Below are 18,569 nucleotides of genomic sequence, written 5' to 3' on the forward strand. Positions count from 1 at the left end.
ATAAAATCCCAAGGAAAGTAGACAGAAACATATCTTTGATAGCATCTGCATCAGCAATTATTTTTTGCAATCATAAATACTTCTTAGTTCTCATATATGTCAACATTACCCACATACTAGTTGAATAAATGGATATATTTGTTTTATTTTTAAATGACTATACCTCTAATGAGATAGTATTCTTTTCCCTAAAACAAATAAAGGTTGAATCTGCATGGAATATCAGAAAGCTGAGTCCAACATTGTGCTGGTTTGAGGTATGATTTTTAGTTGCAATTATTTAGATTTTGTTTGTTTAGAAAGTTTTCTGTGTCATTAGTTCATTTTGGGTAATTCAAGCAATTCCTTGAATTTTTGAAAAATGGAAGCTTTATTGTACAAGATTTTTTTTTTTTGTCGTCGTTTTACTATCTTTTAAATAAAATTCTGATTCCATTTGTTAGTCTTACTCTAATCATAGTATATAATGAAACCAGGTCGGGTATTTTGGAAATCAGGAGAGGGAAAAAGAATGGGCACATGGTCTTTTGGAGGAGGATGTGGGATGGAATTGAGTCATGTTTGTAAGTTGGCAAATATTGAGGCTCAGAGCTCAAAAATGGGAAGCAAACCTAGGTGATAATAGTCCTAGCTGCCACTTACTGACCACCAAAGACTGCTAAATATTTTATATGTATTACCTCACCAGTTCCTTTCAGTAAGTCTGTATGAAGTATTATTGATATTTTATAGATGAGGAAACTTAGATCATATAGCTTAAATAACTTAGGTCCTACAATTACTGTGATTAGATCTAATAACTTTTAATATTGTAATAATTATTTTTACATATATTTTCTAGAAAATAGTTGTGTAGGTTTTACCAAAAACATCAGAGGATGGTATCTTTTACCAGTTTTGAACACTGTTGTTCATCAGAACAGTAATTAAAAGTAGAAGCTTAAAAAAGTGCAATTTAAATAATTGATATTGTATCAAGTGAAGACAACACCTTTTTTTTCTAGTTTAAATCCTAGATACATTTTAAATTGTAAAATCAAGGTCGTTTCATGGCATCACTTTGTTCAAAGAATAAATAGATTAGATGTAAACAGAAACTGAAACACTTAACTTTCAGAGACTCTTGCTACTCCAAGAATGGTCCATGGACCAATAGCTTGACCTCAGCCGAGAGCTTGTTAGCAGGACAGAGTATCAGTCCAGACCCACTGAATCAGAATCTGTAGCAAGATCTCCAAGGATTCATATGCATATTAAAGATAGAGAAGTGCCGTTCTCTAGATTTCCTTTGGCTTCTATGTACTATCATAAGCATAAAATGGAGAAACTGGTTTTTGTAGTAATTGCGTTGATTATGATAAAAACAAAGTAGTTGGTGAGTAATGCCATAGTTCAGTTATTAAAATCTATATGAATAAATTCACTTAGTTATGATTTTATTTTGAAATTTTAATTGTTTTTGAGAACTTAGGACTGTCAACCTTTTATAAGTATTTCATTTTTTTGCTAGAATTTTTTAAAAGTTCATAATTTTTCAATATAAACTATTCTTTGTTACTCAATAGTAATCAGATCTCTCATTTATTAAGGATTAATATACATAGAAATTATGCTGCTCTCTTAGTTTTAATTTTATATCTTAAGTTTTATATATAGGTTACTTTTTTAAATGAAAACTCATTTTAAAAACAATTTTGTAGAAAATTGCCTTTGTCTAGTTTTTTCAGTAAGTTTTGAATTGCTAATGGTATCTATTTAATACTATTCAAGATAAAACACTTTTCCCCACAGAAATCACTTGTTTTCTTGTTGATAAATGAAAACAAATTACTAAAGTAAATGTCATGGGTTACTCATGCTTAAAGCAAAATGAGGGGCGGGGGCAGGGTAACTATGAACATACTTCCCTGAAGAGTTCTACATCTTTCATCTACACTATCTTGAATGGTCCAAAAGACAAAAACATGAAACATATATCATTTAGAAATGTCTTTTATGTACATGTGTATTTTGTTAGTGCCATGTGTTTTAGATTCATATTTGTAATTCTTCAGAGACTTTTAAAACTTTCCTGCTACATATATGATTTTTAAGGAGTATTTGTGATATGTTGATAAAATATGAGAAATTATAAAGGCTAAGATGAAATATTTTATTATGAGGTATACAGAAAGTCTCATGGTTTTAGATTTCTCTTCTACATGGCTTAATGATAATCCAAACTTATAATTTTTAATTGAGAATATTTTATTTGCTTTTGTTTGCATAATATGGAAATGATTACTTATTTAAATACTTCACAGACTTGGACTAATGTTCATGAAATCCTGGTGTCTTTTGGAAGAAGAGTTTTGTGCTACCCACTTTATCGTCATTTCAAGCTGGTGACGAAAGCCTGCAGAGACACTATAAAGCTATTGCAATTAGGTAAGATATTATTGTGCTTGCAACATTGAGAATGAAAAGTTATACGTTTTTAAACTCTGAGGAAGTAATAGTGATTTTTACTTGTTTTTTCTATACATAAATTAGTAATGAAAATCATTCAATCCAACCACTTCTTCCTTCCAGGTATATAAAGTAATAGTCCTTCTATACAGATATATAATCACACAAATCACACAGAGAGATGTGGTACTCGTTTTTTTCTGAAAGGAGTGAGGAGGTAAATAGAGAAGGTACATACCATATGCCAAACTATTTTGTATTGTAGTAGATTGCATCATTCAGTTTTTCGTGGATGCCTGTAATTTTCTAGGCACTATGCTAGGATTGTGGATACAATAATACATAAGATAAATTTTCTCCTCATATGAAATTTATAGTTTGGCTTGGAAGACAGATAATAATTAAAAAGCAGTTCCAATATATTATTGGGTAGTATATTGATCCACTAGGATGAGTCATGGAGCCTGTATTTGGGAGGTCAAGAAAGGCTTTCCAAAGAAAAGCATAGCTACTCTGAGGACTTTTGACTATTGCTAAATCCAACCTGAAAAGACAAATATTTGCTAGTTTTAAGGATGTAGAAAATTCTAAGCTCTGCAACAAATTCCAAAGTGCCTATAACAGCATCCTTGGATTAAGAATATAATTTCCAAGATAATGACTTTGTCAGGAAAAACATCCATTTCTATGTACTGTTCTGGCACATTTATTTAAAAGTCATGTTCTGTACTTTATGGCAATTTCTTATATTCTCCCCTGGGGAGTCTCATCGTTCCTTTGTCCTTAGATAAAAGTCTTCTGGGGACTTAATTTTCAGACTTCTTAATAAGAAGGGAATAGAAAGAAAGATCGTCCCTTTACATCCAGGTGACTCTACTGGATTAAAAGGAAGAATCACATCTCTAATGTTTTCTCCTCCTAGAGGTGTACCTAGGTTTTTCTTTGACTTCTGTGTAACCTTTAGTCTTCTTGCCCTGGGGAACGGGGAATCATGTTTGAAGTAGATTCTTTTAAAGTAGACATTAATTATAAAAATGAATCATAGATAAATGAAAGATAACTTTTTATTAATCCTGTTGGTTTAGACTAGCTATATTTTATTTTGAAGGATTGTTGATTTTAGGCTAGTGGAGCTACTATGTTTAAGAAATCCAACTTTAATTTAAATCTATCTAATTTAATAGTAGGAAACAACTTTATTTTTTTGCATGTTATTTCTTCTTGCCTTCCACACATAATATTTCTTAAATTACAAAAAATTACCTTGAAAAATCAATCTACTATAAATAATTGTTGAACTTGAGTTACACGTCACAATTAATTTGTTTAAGTTATGCTAGATTATCTGTGCATTATTCAAAGATATAAACAGTGAGAATTCAGGTTGTGATTATTCTGTTACATCATGGCTTCCAGATGAAAAATTGGTAAAACCCTTTTGTACTTGGGTGTACACACAGGACCACACACACATAAATACAATTACTTGGTACTTTTTATTCTGGGAAATAATGTAGTTATTTAGATTTTTATTTGAAAAGTAATCAGTTTTGTGATTGCATAACCAAATATTTGACTGCCTTGATTTCCACTATAACCAGTTACTCAAAACAGTTGAAATTTAGATTTAACTTTTTATCATTATCAAGCCAGACAAGAACTAGTCTTAGCTGTGTTGTGATAGTAGCAGAAAACCTGAGGTAACATACTGGAGGCTTGTCTGCTGAAAATGAATCTGAACCCACTATAAACTATATACAGTATGTTCTGTGGCTAATTTGGATTGTGGCTAATTAGTGTTGAAACAGAATGTTGAACTGTCTAGAATTCACACCATATGCTCTGGGGATGACAAGCTCTCTGCATGAGGATTATAACCTGTGTTTGTATAGGGATACCATTATTGTCATTTAAGAGTCTCAATTATTTGGATACCCCATAATTTAAGTGGGGATAGCTCAGTCTGGCATTTAATATTTTCCAAGAATGACTTTGTATGCCTATTTATGCTTCGAAGTGCAATCACAATGATCACACTTTTATTATAAAGTTCAGCATCCTGTTTCCATAGTTGAAAGTAAAAAATACTTCTTTCCCCTGAAGAAATACTCATCTTAAATGGAACAAGCTTCCAAAACCGACGTAATGAAGGATTTAGAATTCTACCTGATATTTCATAACTAATTGACTAAGGTCTGAGTTTAAAAGATCCATGTATTTACTTCACCTGACTTTACTGTAGCCTTTACAACCATTCTTTACTGGGACTTTGGCTATTTTTAATTTTGAATTTCTTCTCCCACCCCTTCCCCACCTTCAAAAGACTGTGTGTTTCTCTCTCACTGTTGCTATGTCTAATCCAAATTCCTTTAAGGTCAGAAAACCTACTTTGTTTCTTAAGTACTGTTGTAGCGTTGAACACTGGACCTTGTACATGGAATTGCTCTCCCTGGATAAATAATCTTGGGGCACATGATCATCCCCCCTTTTTCCCCTCTGTTCCTATCTTCTTCAGCAACTTTCACTTCCTCCTCCTTGTTCCATTCTTTTGAGAAGAGTGAGTAGATCTTTCATGGCAGCATCACTTAAGTACTGGTTTCATGGCAGCATCACTTAAGTACTGTTACTCATTGAATATAAAAGAAAAAGGGAATCAAAAGAGAACAGCGTTTCTAATATGTCTTTAGAAATTTTATTCCATTTAGAAGTGGCATAGTTTCATATTTGATTATACATTGTTCATACAGTTTACTATTTGTACTAAGATCTATATTTCATTAATTTTTATAATTTTTATAAAGACATTCCTTGTTCTTCCATACCCTTGAGCAACTACTGAACATGTAATATAACTATTAAATTGAAAAGGCTGAACATCATGGGGTGGAAGGGAAGCAACTTAATTTTTTCTCCCATTCTTCTTTGATCGTATTCTCTCTTCCCCCCTTTTTTTTTTATTGTTTCTGGGTGGAATATATATCCTATAAATATCATATCACACACACGAACACACACATATATCCTATAATACACTGTAAGTATTCTATAACTTTTTCTACCACTTTAGATTACAAGAAGAGTCTCATTGCAGTATTTAAATGTCCCCTTTGAACTTGATTAAAAAAATAAATCTTCCCTTCCCCTGCTCTGGCCTGGCTGGGAAGCCAGCAATGGAGAAGAGGGCCCTGTTTGCTATTGTAGGAAATACCGCTTGTTTTCAGAACAGGCCCTTTACTCAGTATCACAGGCTGCTCTTTGCTTCTCGATGGGGAGCTTTTATCAGGTATGGGTTAGACAGTAGTCTTCGTACCCCTCAATTTCCAGGGAAGGTAGGTTACATTCTCCGGGGCCCCTCATAAAACCCTCTTTCTCTTGGTTTAGGGTAATAGGAAAGCACCTCCTCCCCTCTCCCATGGAGTATTGTAGAAACCCCACAGCAGTACAGCAACTTTGTCCAGAGATTCTGGACTTCTTTACCCTTAAATTCTTGGAGGTGAATATTAGTCTAAAAGGTCACAAATCAATTTTTTATTAGTTTTTTTACAGGTTAGCATAGAGAGTTTAGTATCTCTTTTAAAAATGGGGTTACTTGATATATTTTATCCTTTGTGAGCCTCATTGGAAATGAGTCAGAAAGAATCCTGTCTTAATATGCTAGTATAGTAATAAGCACACCTGCTGAATTAACTGCTTTCTGTGTGCCAGCACTAGGCTCAGTTCTTTAGGTACCTTATCTCATTTCATTCATATTGTCATCCTGAGAATTAGGATTTACTATCCCCATTTTATGCAGATAGAAGACAGGCTCAGAGAAGTTCAGTCAGTTGCCTGAGGTCACACAACTAGTAGTTGGTAGAGCCTGGATTTGATGCCAGATCTGTCTGACTCAAAGTCTGTGCCCTTTGAAGTGTTGAAATAGTTATAAATGAAATTATATGAAGCATGGGATTTACTTTAAAATAATCCAGAGTGGATTGGGGCAAAGTGGGCAGAGTACAGATGAAATGAGGTTGGCCACAAGTTGGTACTTGCTGAAAATGGGTTGTAAGTACGAGGGAGTTCACTCTCCTGTGGTCTCTTTTTGTGTGTGTTGTGATTTTTCCTTAGTAAAATGATGCATATTTTTTAAAAGTCTGGACTTTTAACCACTATGCTTTTATGTTTCAAATTGAGATTTATTCACCATTTTATAGAAAATGTAATTTTTGTTTGAACAGTTATATAAAGATTTTTTTGTTGTTGTTAACAAAAACACATTTGAAATAAGGTTTTTGGTTCTGTTTTGTTTTTAAGGCTAAAAGAAACCTTCTATAAACATTTTAAGTCTGATGACTAATAGCTACATGGCAAGCTATAACCAAAGAAACAGCCTTCAGGAGATTAGTTATTGTTACCAATTAAAAGCTGGTTTTACTTCATATAAATGTTGGGAGCAATGCTTACATATAGTCATCACTGGGCTTAATAATCAGTTTTTCAGAAATGACTGCTTTACCAACCTCTTCAGTAGATAGATGTAATAACACAATCAATATGAAGGAAAAGAATAACCATACCACAGGGCTTGGAACTGATCCTTTTCTTTAGGAAAAATGATTGTTCAAGAAATTGAGATATGGCAAGTGTATTGTGTAAGCTCTGAGTTCTGATGCAGCCTTGAAGATAAATTTGTTTTTAGCCGTTAAATCTATTTAGTCCAAAGTCCAAATGCTGCTTTTTATTGAATTGTAAAGATTACCCAAACTTGAAAACTAAAAGATGAAGTCACTAGGATTTTCCAGTGTTGACCTTTATCTGTATTTAATTTGCATGAATTCCCAATTATGAACATTTTAAAGAATTGTTAGACTTTTTAATTTTTACTCTTTAAGTATTTTGGTAAATTTATTTTGAGAGTGATTCAACAAGTATTTGTTGACTGCTTGCTATGTCAGGGTGCAGACCTGGATCTGGAGATATGATAGTGAACAGGAGAGATTCAACTTGTACCCCAGGGAGCTTAAAATTCTAACAGGACAGGTGGGTGGGGTGGGTATGGAATTACACAACTACCTGATTTTCAGAAATATTGCATTCATAATAAGTATTTCAAAGGAGAAATATAGTGGGTGAAAATATAAAGCTAGGGAAACTGACTTACCTTTAAGTCACTTAAAACACGTAACCTCTTACAGAGGGAAGCTCTGCCTTATTTGACTTCTGATTCTCAACTCCTACAATTTCCTGTTGTTCTAAATACTTGTTAATTGGTTAATGAGTTTATTCGTTAAGTTACTCATTCAATAGGTATTTTGTTAGTACCTGCTAAAAAGCTATTGTGTGCAGAGTACCCTGTAAATATAAAGAACAACAGAAAGATGAATTAGATTTATGTACTATATTTGGGAGCCTGTATGCTAGTAGGGAAGCTAAAATGTCCATCAAAACATAAAATACATAGTAGACAGTGGTAAGTACCTTAGATGAAATGTATACGAAATAGTTCAAAAAGAACAGGTGTTCATGTTTTACTAGGGATCAGAGAAAGCTTCATTTAGGACATAAGATTTGAACTGAGACGTGAAGGGTGGAGGGAGGATTCTAAATATTATAAGTGAGTGGCATGAGGAAGTTCACAGTAGCATAATTTCATCTGTAAAAATTTGGAGTTAATATGCTATCTGACTTTGAGATTTGTCCTACAGCCTCTTTAACTAGTTGATAGTTCCTTTCCTATATGAGTTAACTAGTCACCAGAATTGATTTCTCTATTTCTTTAATATTATCACTTAATTTCCTGTTCCCCACACAGGAGATGATAATTCTTACTTTCTTTTTTCTTCCTCACTCTAAATTGTTTTTGATCATTTTACTTCCTAGTCAGGTCCCCATTGAAATGAAAATATTTCTAAGAATGGAAGAATCATAGTGCTTTCAGGTAATTTAAATAGCATGGAATTCAAATCAAATATTGAAGTACTGTTTGTACCTGTTTTTGCTGACCACTTACATACCAGCTAATCTAAGAAAGTAGGTGTTTCAGAGCCCTGGAGTGTGTGAGCTGCAGCTGAAATGTGACAGGGAGAGTAGGTCTCCGCTGTGAGGTCTGGACAGAGCCAGTTATAGGCCCCACTCCCTGGATTTTCCTTCCATTAGGCAAGGCAAATTCCTTTTATTGCCATTTCTTCCTCAGACCCCAAATCTGTCTTCTCCAACTCTTGAATGGCACATTCTTCTTATTTATTATTTATCCTTGGAGCATTTGTGGCTTTATACCGCCATTTCTGTATAGATGGATGTTGTATATGAGCATATCATTAAAGGGTAGAAAATCAAATTCCAGTGATCTCCATAGAATTCTTTTTCTCTAATAACTTTTTTAATCATTAGATATTGTTAATCGCCGACATTTTTTAGATAGCTTTTGCGATAATTTCTTGGTTACATTTATATAAAATATCCTTTGTTCTCTTAAAATACTCTGTACGGGGCAGCATTTCTTGTGTGGTTTACAAATCATAAGTTGCCTTTTAATTGCCAACATAGAACTATGGTTATTTTGCTACAAAAAAAGTATCTTAAAGTGTTAATGTTCTTTGGAAAGTTGAGTTATATCCTAATGCTTACCAGTGGGTGATGTCTCAGAATCAGCTAATCCCTTAAATATTTACTTATACATAAAAGTTGACCCTTGAATAACATGGGGTAGGGGTGCCGGCCCCCTGCACAAAAATCCACGTTTAACTTTTGACTCCCCGCAAACTTAACTACTTACTAATAGTCTACTGTTGACTGGATGCCTTACCGATAATATAAACAGTTGATTAACACATAATTTGTATGTTATATGTATTATATGCTGTATTCTTACAATAAACTAGAGAAAAAATGTTATTAAGAGAAAATATATTTACAGTACTGTATTATATTTACCGATACCATAATTTTATGTCATCTGTTTACAACATGAATTGTCATTCAGTACCTACATCAATATTGTCTTATATGATACAAAACACTGTAGATGTTCTATGTATTACTAACACTAGACATCAAAAATGAAAAGATAATGTGAAAAATATTCATATTTATTTACAAGTATAACAAGTCATGCATTTATAATGAAGAAGCATCAGTGTGATTGTTTTTTGGTAGCATAGTTTAATCAATATGATTGTTTCATGGTAGCCTCGCCTGTATACTAGTGACTGGATTGTTATAAAATTTTTAACTTTTTATAATAGATTTGTGTACATTTTATGGTAATAAAGGATAAATAGACTAGTATTTACATATATCCTATGCATTCATGACATACCTGTTTCTTAGTTTTTTCAATATTTCTGGGTTCAAGGTTCATCTGTGAGTTTTTTTCAAATTGTGGCAAATCCAAAAAAATACCAATAAATTTATTGGAAAAAATTCATGTATAAACGGGTCTGTGCAGTTCAAACCTATATTGTTCAGGGGTTGGCGGTACATCCAATTTAAATTCTACATTGTGTTTCCGGTACTATTTATTTAAGATAAGTTTATTAATTTCTGCAGTTTTTGAACTGAGCAATGTAAAAGACCCAAATATTAGTTACATGGTTTGAATATTATGGCTTTAAAAAAACTTCTATAGCTAGCGCCTCTTTTAAGAAATCAAAAGTCAGTTTTGACATTATTTTTATTAATCTGAATTTATAAGGGAGTAACTAAGTCTACTCTCTTTAAGAGGATAAAGGCAGAAAATTATACTTATTTAAGATTGATTCGAGAGAACAAAACATTTTTTATGGCTTTATTGAAATATAATAGACAGTTGCTCGTATTTATGTTGTACAATTCAATGAGTTTTTTTTAAATTACAGTTGGCATACAGTATTTTCATTTCAGTTGTATAGTGTAGTGACCAGAGATCTATATAGCTCACAAAGTGATCACTCACTAAATTGTATACCCCTCTCCCCTTTATTTGTTACATTATTAACTATTTTCCTTATGCTACACTTTATATCTTTGTCTATTTTGTAACTATCCATTTGTACTTCAAATCCCTTTTCCCTTTTGAGCCGTCCCCCGAATCTCTCTCCAATCTAGTAGCCCTCAAAATATTCTCCGTATCTTTGAGTTTATTTCTATTTTTGATGTTGTTGTTGTTTATTTTGTTCTTTAGATTCCACATGTACGTGAAGTCATATAATATTTGTCTTTCTCTATCTGAGTTATTTCATTCAGCACAACATCCTTTAGGTCCATCAAGGCAATATTTTTCCATCCCTTTTAATCCGTGTGTGTCTTTTAATCTGGAGTAAGTCTCTTATAGGCAGCATATGTAGGAGACTTTTTTCCTTATCCATTCAGCCTCTCTGTCTTTTGGATTACTTAATTCTTTTCCATTGGAGAGGTACTTGTTGGTAGGAATGTAGTTATTATTATTCTTTATTCATGTTTGATTCATGTTTTTTTCTTCTTAAAAAAGAAGAAACACTGTAATACTTGCTTGGTGTTGATAAATTCTTTTAGCTTATTTTTGTCTGGGAAGCTCTTTATCTGTCCTTCATCTCTAAGTGATAGCTTTGCTGGATAAAGTATTCTTGGTTGTAGATCTTGGGTTTTCATCGCATTGAATATTTTGTGCCAAGCCCTTCTGACCTGCATTCTTTCTTTTGAGAAATCAGCTGCCAGTCTTATGAGTGCTCCCTTGTAGATAACTAACTGCTTTTCTCTTGCTGCTTTTAAGATTCTCTCTTTGCATTCAACCTTTAGCATTTTAATTATAATGTGTTTTGGTGTGGGCCTCTTTGGTTTCCTTGTTCTTGGGACTCTCTGAGCTTCCTGGGGTTTTATGTCTGTTTCCTTCACCAGGTTAGGGAAGTTTCATTATTTCTTCAAATAACTCTTCAAGTTCTTATTTTCCTTCAGGTACCCCTATGACATGAATATTTTTACTTTTAATAGTGTCCCATAGGCTCCTTAAATCATTATTATTATAGTCTTGTCTTCTTTTTTCTTGCCATTCTGATTGAGTAGCCTTGGCTTCCCCATCCTCTGTATCGGTGGTTGGATTCTCTTCTTTATCCACTGTGTTGATTCCTTCTAATATACTCTTCATCTCTGATAATGTGTTCTTCATTTCTGATTGGTTCCCTGTTATAATTTCCATTTCCATTTTTATGTTTTTTTATCTCTTTGTTAAATTTCTCACTGAATTCATCTACACTTCCCATAAGTTCATTGAGCATCTTTATAACCAGTGTTTTGAACTCTGCATCTTTAAATTGCTTGACACCATTCATTATTCTTGGATCTCTGTTCTTTTCTCTCATACAGTTTTGACTTCTTTGTCTTACCATTTTGACTGCCTTTGTGTGTCTTTTTCTATGTCCTAAGCAAAGCTCCTAAGTCTCCCGGTCTTATTAGTGTGGATTTGTGTAGTAGGTGTCCAGTGGCACTGTCCTCAGAGGAGTTTAGCTGCAGGCCAAGTTTAGTCCCAGCCTATGCCCCTCCAGGGCAACCTGTTAAGATTTAGCAAGCAATCCACAGATTCTGTGCTTAAAGTTACCTTGAGACCACACCAGAAGCTGAGGCTAGCTCTCACCAGTTTGAGTCTTGGTTCTGCTCAGCAAGGAGCACCAGACTTGCCAAGGACATAACTGGATGTGGCTTGGGTGGGGCTGTGAGTTGGGGTAGGCAGAGTTTCAGGGAATCCTCTGGGCGGAGCAACTTCTGTTATCCAGTTTGATGCCCTCAGCTATGGCGGCACTACATCTGCACACTGAGAGCGGGGCAGGCTGGATATTGCTGGCTCTTCTGCCTGGGAGAGATCTTCACCTCCGGCCTTCACTTCAATAACTGAGTGTTCCCCTGCAAGTCCCTGGTGCCCCTTGTGCAGCCGACCTGGCTTTGGTGCTCAGAACGAGCAAGTCGTCATCTCGAAAGTCCACTCGTGAACACAGCCCCTTTAAGAGGCATCTGCAGCTACCATGCTGTTGCTGTGGCCTCTGTCTCACTCAGCTGCTGGGGACTGGGCAGCCTGGCATCTTCGCCCCCTTCTATCTGCAAGTTGATTAATTATTCCTCTCCCTAGTCGTAGTGTTTCTGTTTGTCTAGATCCCAGGTGACTTTGCTCACTCTTTGCTCCATGTTTCTGTCACAACTTTGATTTGGTCACAAGAGAGATGAACAACTTCTCTATCATCTATGCCATTTTTTTCCAGAAGCCAGAACAAAAACATTTTATTTGATCCCAATGAATGAAGGTTCTGTTCCACAGTATTTTGAGGCCTAGATGAAGTAAATTAAATAATGCTTTATATTTTATCTGGAACATGGAAGTTCATATTTTTGCAATTTAGAATTCCTTTAAATAGGGATTAATGTGGAAAAATAACAAAGAGCAGACTTTTTTTCAATAGACCTAATCCCTTCTCTATGCAAGGCATTACAATAGTACCCCCTTATCTGCAATTTCATTTTCTTTGGTTCCAGTTACCCATGGTCAGCCATGTACTGAAAATATTAAATGGAAAATTCCAGGAATAAACGATTCATAAGTTTTAAATTGCGCACTATTTTGATTTGCGTGATGAAATTTCTCTCTGTCCTGCTTCGTCCCACATGGGATGTAAATCATCCCTTTGCTCTTTATATCCATATGAGGCCTACCTGTTATTCACTTAGTAGCCCACTAGGTTATCAGATCAACTGTCAGTGTATCAGTGCTTGTGTTCAAGCCTTTAATTAATAGTAGCTCCTAAGCCCAGGAGAAGTAATGCTGGCAATTCACATATGCCAAAGACAAGCCTTAAATTGCTTCCTTTAAGTGAAAAGGTGAAAGTCCTCAGTAAGGAAAGAAAAAAAATCATGCTGTGGTTGCTAAGATTTATGGCAAGAATGAATCTTCTGTCCATGAAATTGCCTGATTTGTAAATTAAATTTTATCATAGGTATGTGATAAAGTTTATCAAAGGAGGGCCCTTTTTGGAGTGAGCTGAGGTCTTTGGGTACCTTCCATTCCAAATAGTGGCTAGTGTTAAAAGGGATCGTTTCATCTGCTTTCTTCTCTCCACAGGATGAGATGTAGCTGATGTAGTTGGCTCCCATTAAAGTAGATCCCTTAGCATTAGGAGAAGCAAACTAAGACGACTACTTGATCAAGTGGCTGAATGAATGAGGATGGCAGGGTTTTAAAAAATTAAGAGTAATGAGACCTGTGTGAACTGGAGACATACATGTCTCCAGTTGTTGCCTATTGTAACCATGTGGATATGTAGTATTGCCAGGTTTGGGAAAGTAGAGAGCAATGATTTTTTTTTTTTTCCAAAGTAGTAATACATAGTGTATGCTTTATTGAGTTTTCGCCAATGGATAAACAAACTGTCTTATATAGATTCCATAGAACTAGAGTACAATATCACAAACAGGATATTGACATTGATATAGTCGAGACAGAACATTTCCATCCCCACAAGGATCCCAATTTAAATATGAAAATGCTGTAAGATTTAAGATAAAACTGTAAGAGCCATGGCAGTTCTGAGAGTCCAAGTCAGCCTGTGTAGGTAATTAGTTTTTGATTTCAACTCCAAAGCAAGCTAAGTGCCCAGCTGTGTTTCTCATACCTTCTTGGACTTGCTAGTTTCCAGCTGCACTAAGGGCTTGCACCAGGTGTCTGCTCTTTCATTCCTACCTTGTGACTGAGTCTCAACCCTGTGTGGGTTCCCAGATTAGGTTGGGGAAGGAGGTAGGAGATGTCCTGCATTCTCTAAGTAGCTATGAACAAAAACCTTAAAAAAATAAAACAAAAGATCTCTTACCTCTTTCCACTCACTTTGTATCATTACTGTTGTCATCCAGAGCCTCCCAGAGTGGAGGATGAGTTATAGGACTCCAATACCATACCTCACTCTGACTCCATTGGGTGCTTTTGATTTTGGGTGAGGGAAAGGGCTTGAAAGGAAGAAGCAAACAGCATAGGCCTAATGAATAAGATGTAGTAGTAGTTACTACTGCAAAATTTGTAGGATTTAGAAAAGACGAGTAGCAGAATGTATTCTTTGGGAAGGTAGAAGGTAAGGAAAATCAGGGAGAGGAAAATAAGTTACATATGTCCAAGAAATGGCAAATATTCTAGTTTGGAGGCCTGGGATATGAAGGGGAATTGTAGGAAAGAGGTGGGAACATTGTATTGGGGCAGGATTGTGGAGAGCCTGTAGTGGCTTGCTAAAGAGACTTGGTCTTGTTCCGTGAAGGACCACTGGAGAATTTGGTGTTGTGGTTTGTGACAGGCTCATGAAGTCAGATTCATCTGGCAGTAGCACCAAGGTTAGAGTCATTGAAGGGAATGAGTTAGTAGTATGGAGAAGACAGGAGATCACTATTCTTGCCTGAGGTTAAGTAGTTTGGGGACAGATAATATGGTCTGAACCAGAGGGCCAGCAGTGATATGGAGGGATAAAGAATATATAGGCAGATGTCTCACAGGTAGTGGAGTACGAGCTAGTAAAAGGAGTCCCAGGGCCCTTGACCCTATATGATCTGTTGTCCTCCTTCCCTTGTCATCTGTAAAGTGCTTACATGTTGATTGTCTCATTTAATTCCCACAGCAGGTCTGAAACATTTCTCTCCCCACCAATTTATATGTGTGGAAAGGGATTCAGATTAAGTATCAAACAGCTAAGAAATTAAACCAAAAGCAAGCAGATTCTTGGCTATTTTCACTTCTACTTTTTAAGAGAAATTAGCTAAGAACTGCACAAGATTACATATACTTAGTTTTTAAAATGATCTTTCCTTATTAGCCTTTTATAATTTAGGACTAGAATTCTGAAATCTTAATTTCATAATCAAAATTTTCATGTAACTTTTTAATACAAATTAAACTTGCATGTAGATAGCTAATCATTTTTACTAAGTTATATTTACTGTACATAGATTAAAATGTAGAGAAGCATAAGTCATTTCTATCAGTATGCAAACCATTTAGCAGTAAGCAAACACTCTCACTAAGTGAGGGTATCAGAAGGGTTTGGTTTCTTTCCTTCTACCTGACATACTGATAAGTGTTTCAGATCAGGAAAAGGACTCATAAATCTGGTCGCACTGGGTTAATTTTTTGTTTTTTTTTCATGAGCCAGTTGTCTTTCCTTCTATATATTTCTTCCTTCTGACTTCATGCACAGTTTTAGTTTTCCCAATTCTGAACTAATTCCAAAAAATAAGTCTAAACTTTTAATATTAACTAGTATCTATGGGGCAAATGAAGTATAATAGTCTTAATTAAAGCAACAATAAATTTATTCTAAACTGAGCTACTAGGCACTGAGATGCTGTATTCATAAGGTAGAATAATTGAAATAAAATTTGAACCACAGAATTAGAAGTTTTGGATGCTTATGGATTTTTTTTTAAAAAACCCAAGTTTAGATTGCAACTGTTTCAAGAGCTTTTTTCCATGCATGTTCAGCTTCTTAACCTTTCTACTTTTGTACTTACTATATAGATGGGATTTTTTTTTTAAGTTCTACCTTAAACTTGGATGCCTCATTCTTAACTGTCTAAAGAAATTGAAATTAGTTGTGCTACCATTATGTAATTTTGATGACATCTGGGCATATATTTATAAACTAACACAACTACTGCTTTGACAGGTGACTTAAGGAGGAGGATTGAATTAATGTCAAGGCTGTCCTTTCAAACCAGCAAATCTAGCAGGGTTTGTTAGAGCAGAAAAGGCAAAAAGCAGCCTTGGGTTAAATGAATTCCTTGAACTTTTGATGGTGTAGTAGTGTAAGAAAGTTGGCATAGCTGCGTTCTTTTCTTATCCGAGACATGATGTAGGTATAATAAGGGAATGTACAAACAAATTATATACTCCATATTTGTCATGACACAATAACTTAAATGTACAGATCACAGAGGTGTTATAACTAGTACTTGTTAACTGAGCAGTTTGACCAGGTGTTTTTAAACTTAGGTCCTATGATCTCCAGACTACATTAACAACCAAATGGTATCATACAATTTGCTAGACATTATTCTAGACCAGAAAGAAAGTTGAAAAGCCACGTCCTTTCTCCTCAAGGAGTTCACCACAAAAGTTTATACATACCGACACTGTATTTATTGCATAGTGACTGGGAGGCAGACGTACTTATTTTCAAGTCATGACCGTTATTTCCTAGCTGTGATCTTGCCAACTCCTTTGTAACGTTGAGGCTCAGTTTCCTCATTTATGAAATAAGCAAGAAAGTACCTAACTTTAGAGTTAGATGATGCAATGTATGGAAAGCACTTGGTACAAAGCAAGGGAGTAGCTACTAACTACCTTAATAGACTAGATAGATGTGCCAAGAATTATGAAGGAACCTAAACCTTGGGCAAGAGCTAGAATCCAGTTCCTAGAGGAAGTAATGCCTGATTTGAGACTTGATGGTAAATTAAGTTGGATTGGTTGTTGTACCTTCCAGGGAAGGGGAACATTTACAAAGTATGTTTGCTTCATATTAATTTTGTTTGTGGGTAAACCAGTAATATTTGTAATTTTAATAACAGAATAATTTAAAAATCCATATAGGACAATAAATTTGTGCATAAAAATAGTAACTATTATTGCTTCAAGTGTGTTTCTTATTACAGCTCAGAGACAGCTCAGAACTGTAAGAGCTTAAATGGCATTTGAGGAATTCGAAGATAAAAATCAAATTGAAAAGCTTTCATAAAGCTAAATCTAATATATGTTTGTTTCTGGGGACTTGGCTTTATGCTACTTCCAAACAGGGCCTGGTATTGAAGCAAATTACTACACTTTTAGTCTCTTAATTTTGATTAATTTGACACAGTTCTTCTGTTAATCCCTCTTAATGTTCAAATAATTAATGAAAATTAGTATTAAAAATAATTCATAAATTATCCCTTCTGATAATGTGGTCTCATCAAAATTCCAGGATTCTAGCTGGGTATATACTAAGTTATGCATTTTAAATGACAGCAATGTTTTGTTTGTTTGCTTTTATTTTGAGGTGATTTTACAAATAAAGATGAAGCAGATTTTACAAATAAAGATGAAGCTTTTCTTTAGGTATTTTGAATAACCACCTCTTTTACCTTTACTCTTTTTGCTTCTTGGGTTTGTAGCTCAAAACTTTAAAAAGCAGAACGAAGTACCCAGTAAACCATAGCCACATAGCAATTATAATGTACCAATAGTTGAAAAGAAATTTAGTTCTTATTATAGAGCTAACTATTTATATTATTTTTTCCTGTGCTGGCTTTTGCGCAGTAAAAACATTCACTATTCTAATAATCTAGAGACGGGAGCCCCTTCTTAAGTGCCTCCGACTATGAGCTTGTCTGTCAAGAGAGATTATTGCCAAACCTGGTCTCTTAATAGGAAGATTTCAAATAGCCAATGGATTCTAATTTAGAACAGTTCAATCTTGTTTCGGTTTCAAGATACCTTAACCTGAGATGCCACATCTGTCCAAAACAGAAAAGCACATTGTTCTTAGTTTACCTTCCTTTTAAAGAAAAGCCAGAGAGTGAGTTTCCAGAGAATATGTTAAATACTGTTTACTGTCCATCTGCTTGTTTTGTCCTTCATATTTTTCTTTATGTTGTCATTATGTTTCTCTGTTGTTATTAGACAGCCATTTTCCCCGAGGTAAAACATTCATGGCACTTGTCATTTATAGACCAGGATACTAGTTTTAAACTGCTTCTGCTAATTTTAAACTCTTTTCAAGAGATCTTGATACCAGAAGCCTTTCTTTCGTGGATAGGTTTGGCTTAAGTGAGGAACAAGTCGATGATAGAGAATCCCTAAATTTTTGGAGATTGAACATCCTGGAGGCCACTTCATTACTGCAATGAAAATAGTTACTGTGGTTACTGTGCAAGATACATTTTTCCTGCTTTGGACCAGGCAGTAAACTGGCTAGAAATGATCACTTTCCTTCAGTGTCTTTGAGCAGAAATAATTCTATAGGATTTAGGTCTGAGCAGTTTTTATGCCCATATGGTATGTGATGAGCTCAGGAGCCAGATACTTTGGGTCCCCAAAGGCTTTTGGCTACTGGCCATGCGACAGCCTACAGGACGACCAGTTTTTTCCTTTGCTGATAGCTATTAGGTAACTGGTTGACAACCTGAGCGAG

General features: G+C 34.8%; 1 protein-coding gene across 1 annotated transcript in view; it reads left to right on the forward strand.

The window, feature by feature from the left end:
* Window positions 1-18,569, forward strand: part of SHQ1 (SHQ1, H/ACA ribonucleoprotein assembly factor) — a 113,118-nt gene that overhangs the window by 40,142 nt on the left and 54,407 nt on the right. Inside the window, exons 8-9 of the mRNA XM_039851773.1 lie at window positions 204-257; window positions 2,304-2,427. Coding sequence (XP_039707707.1) covers window positions 204-257; window positions 2,304-2,427 — 178 coding nt within the window. The remainder of the gene's footprint in view (window positions 1-203; window positions 258-2,303; window positions 2,428-18,569) is intronic.

Source organism: Pteropus medius, unplaced genomic scaffold, assembly GCF_902729225.1.
Source record: "Pteropus medius unplaced genomic scaffold, Ma_sr-lr_union100, whole genome shotgun sequence".
NCBI classification, from domain to species: domain Eukaryota; kingdom Metazoa; phylum Chordata; class Mammalia; order Chiroptera; family Pteropodidae; genus Pteropus; species Pteropus medius.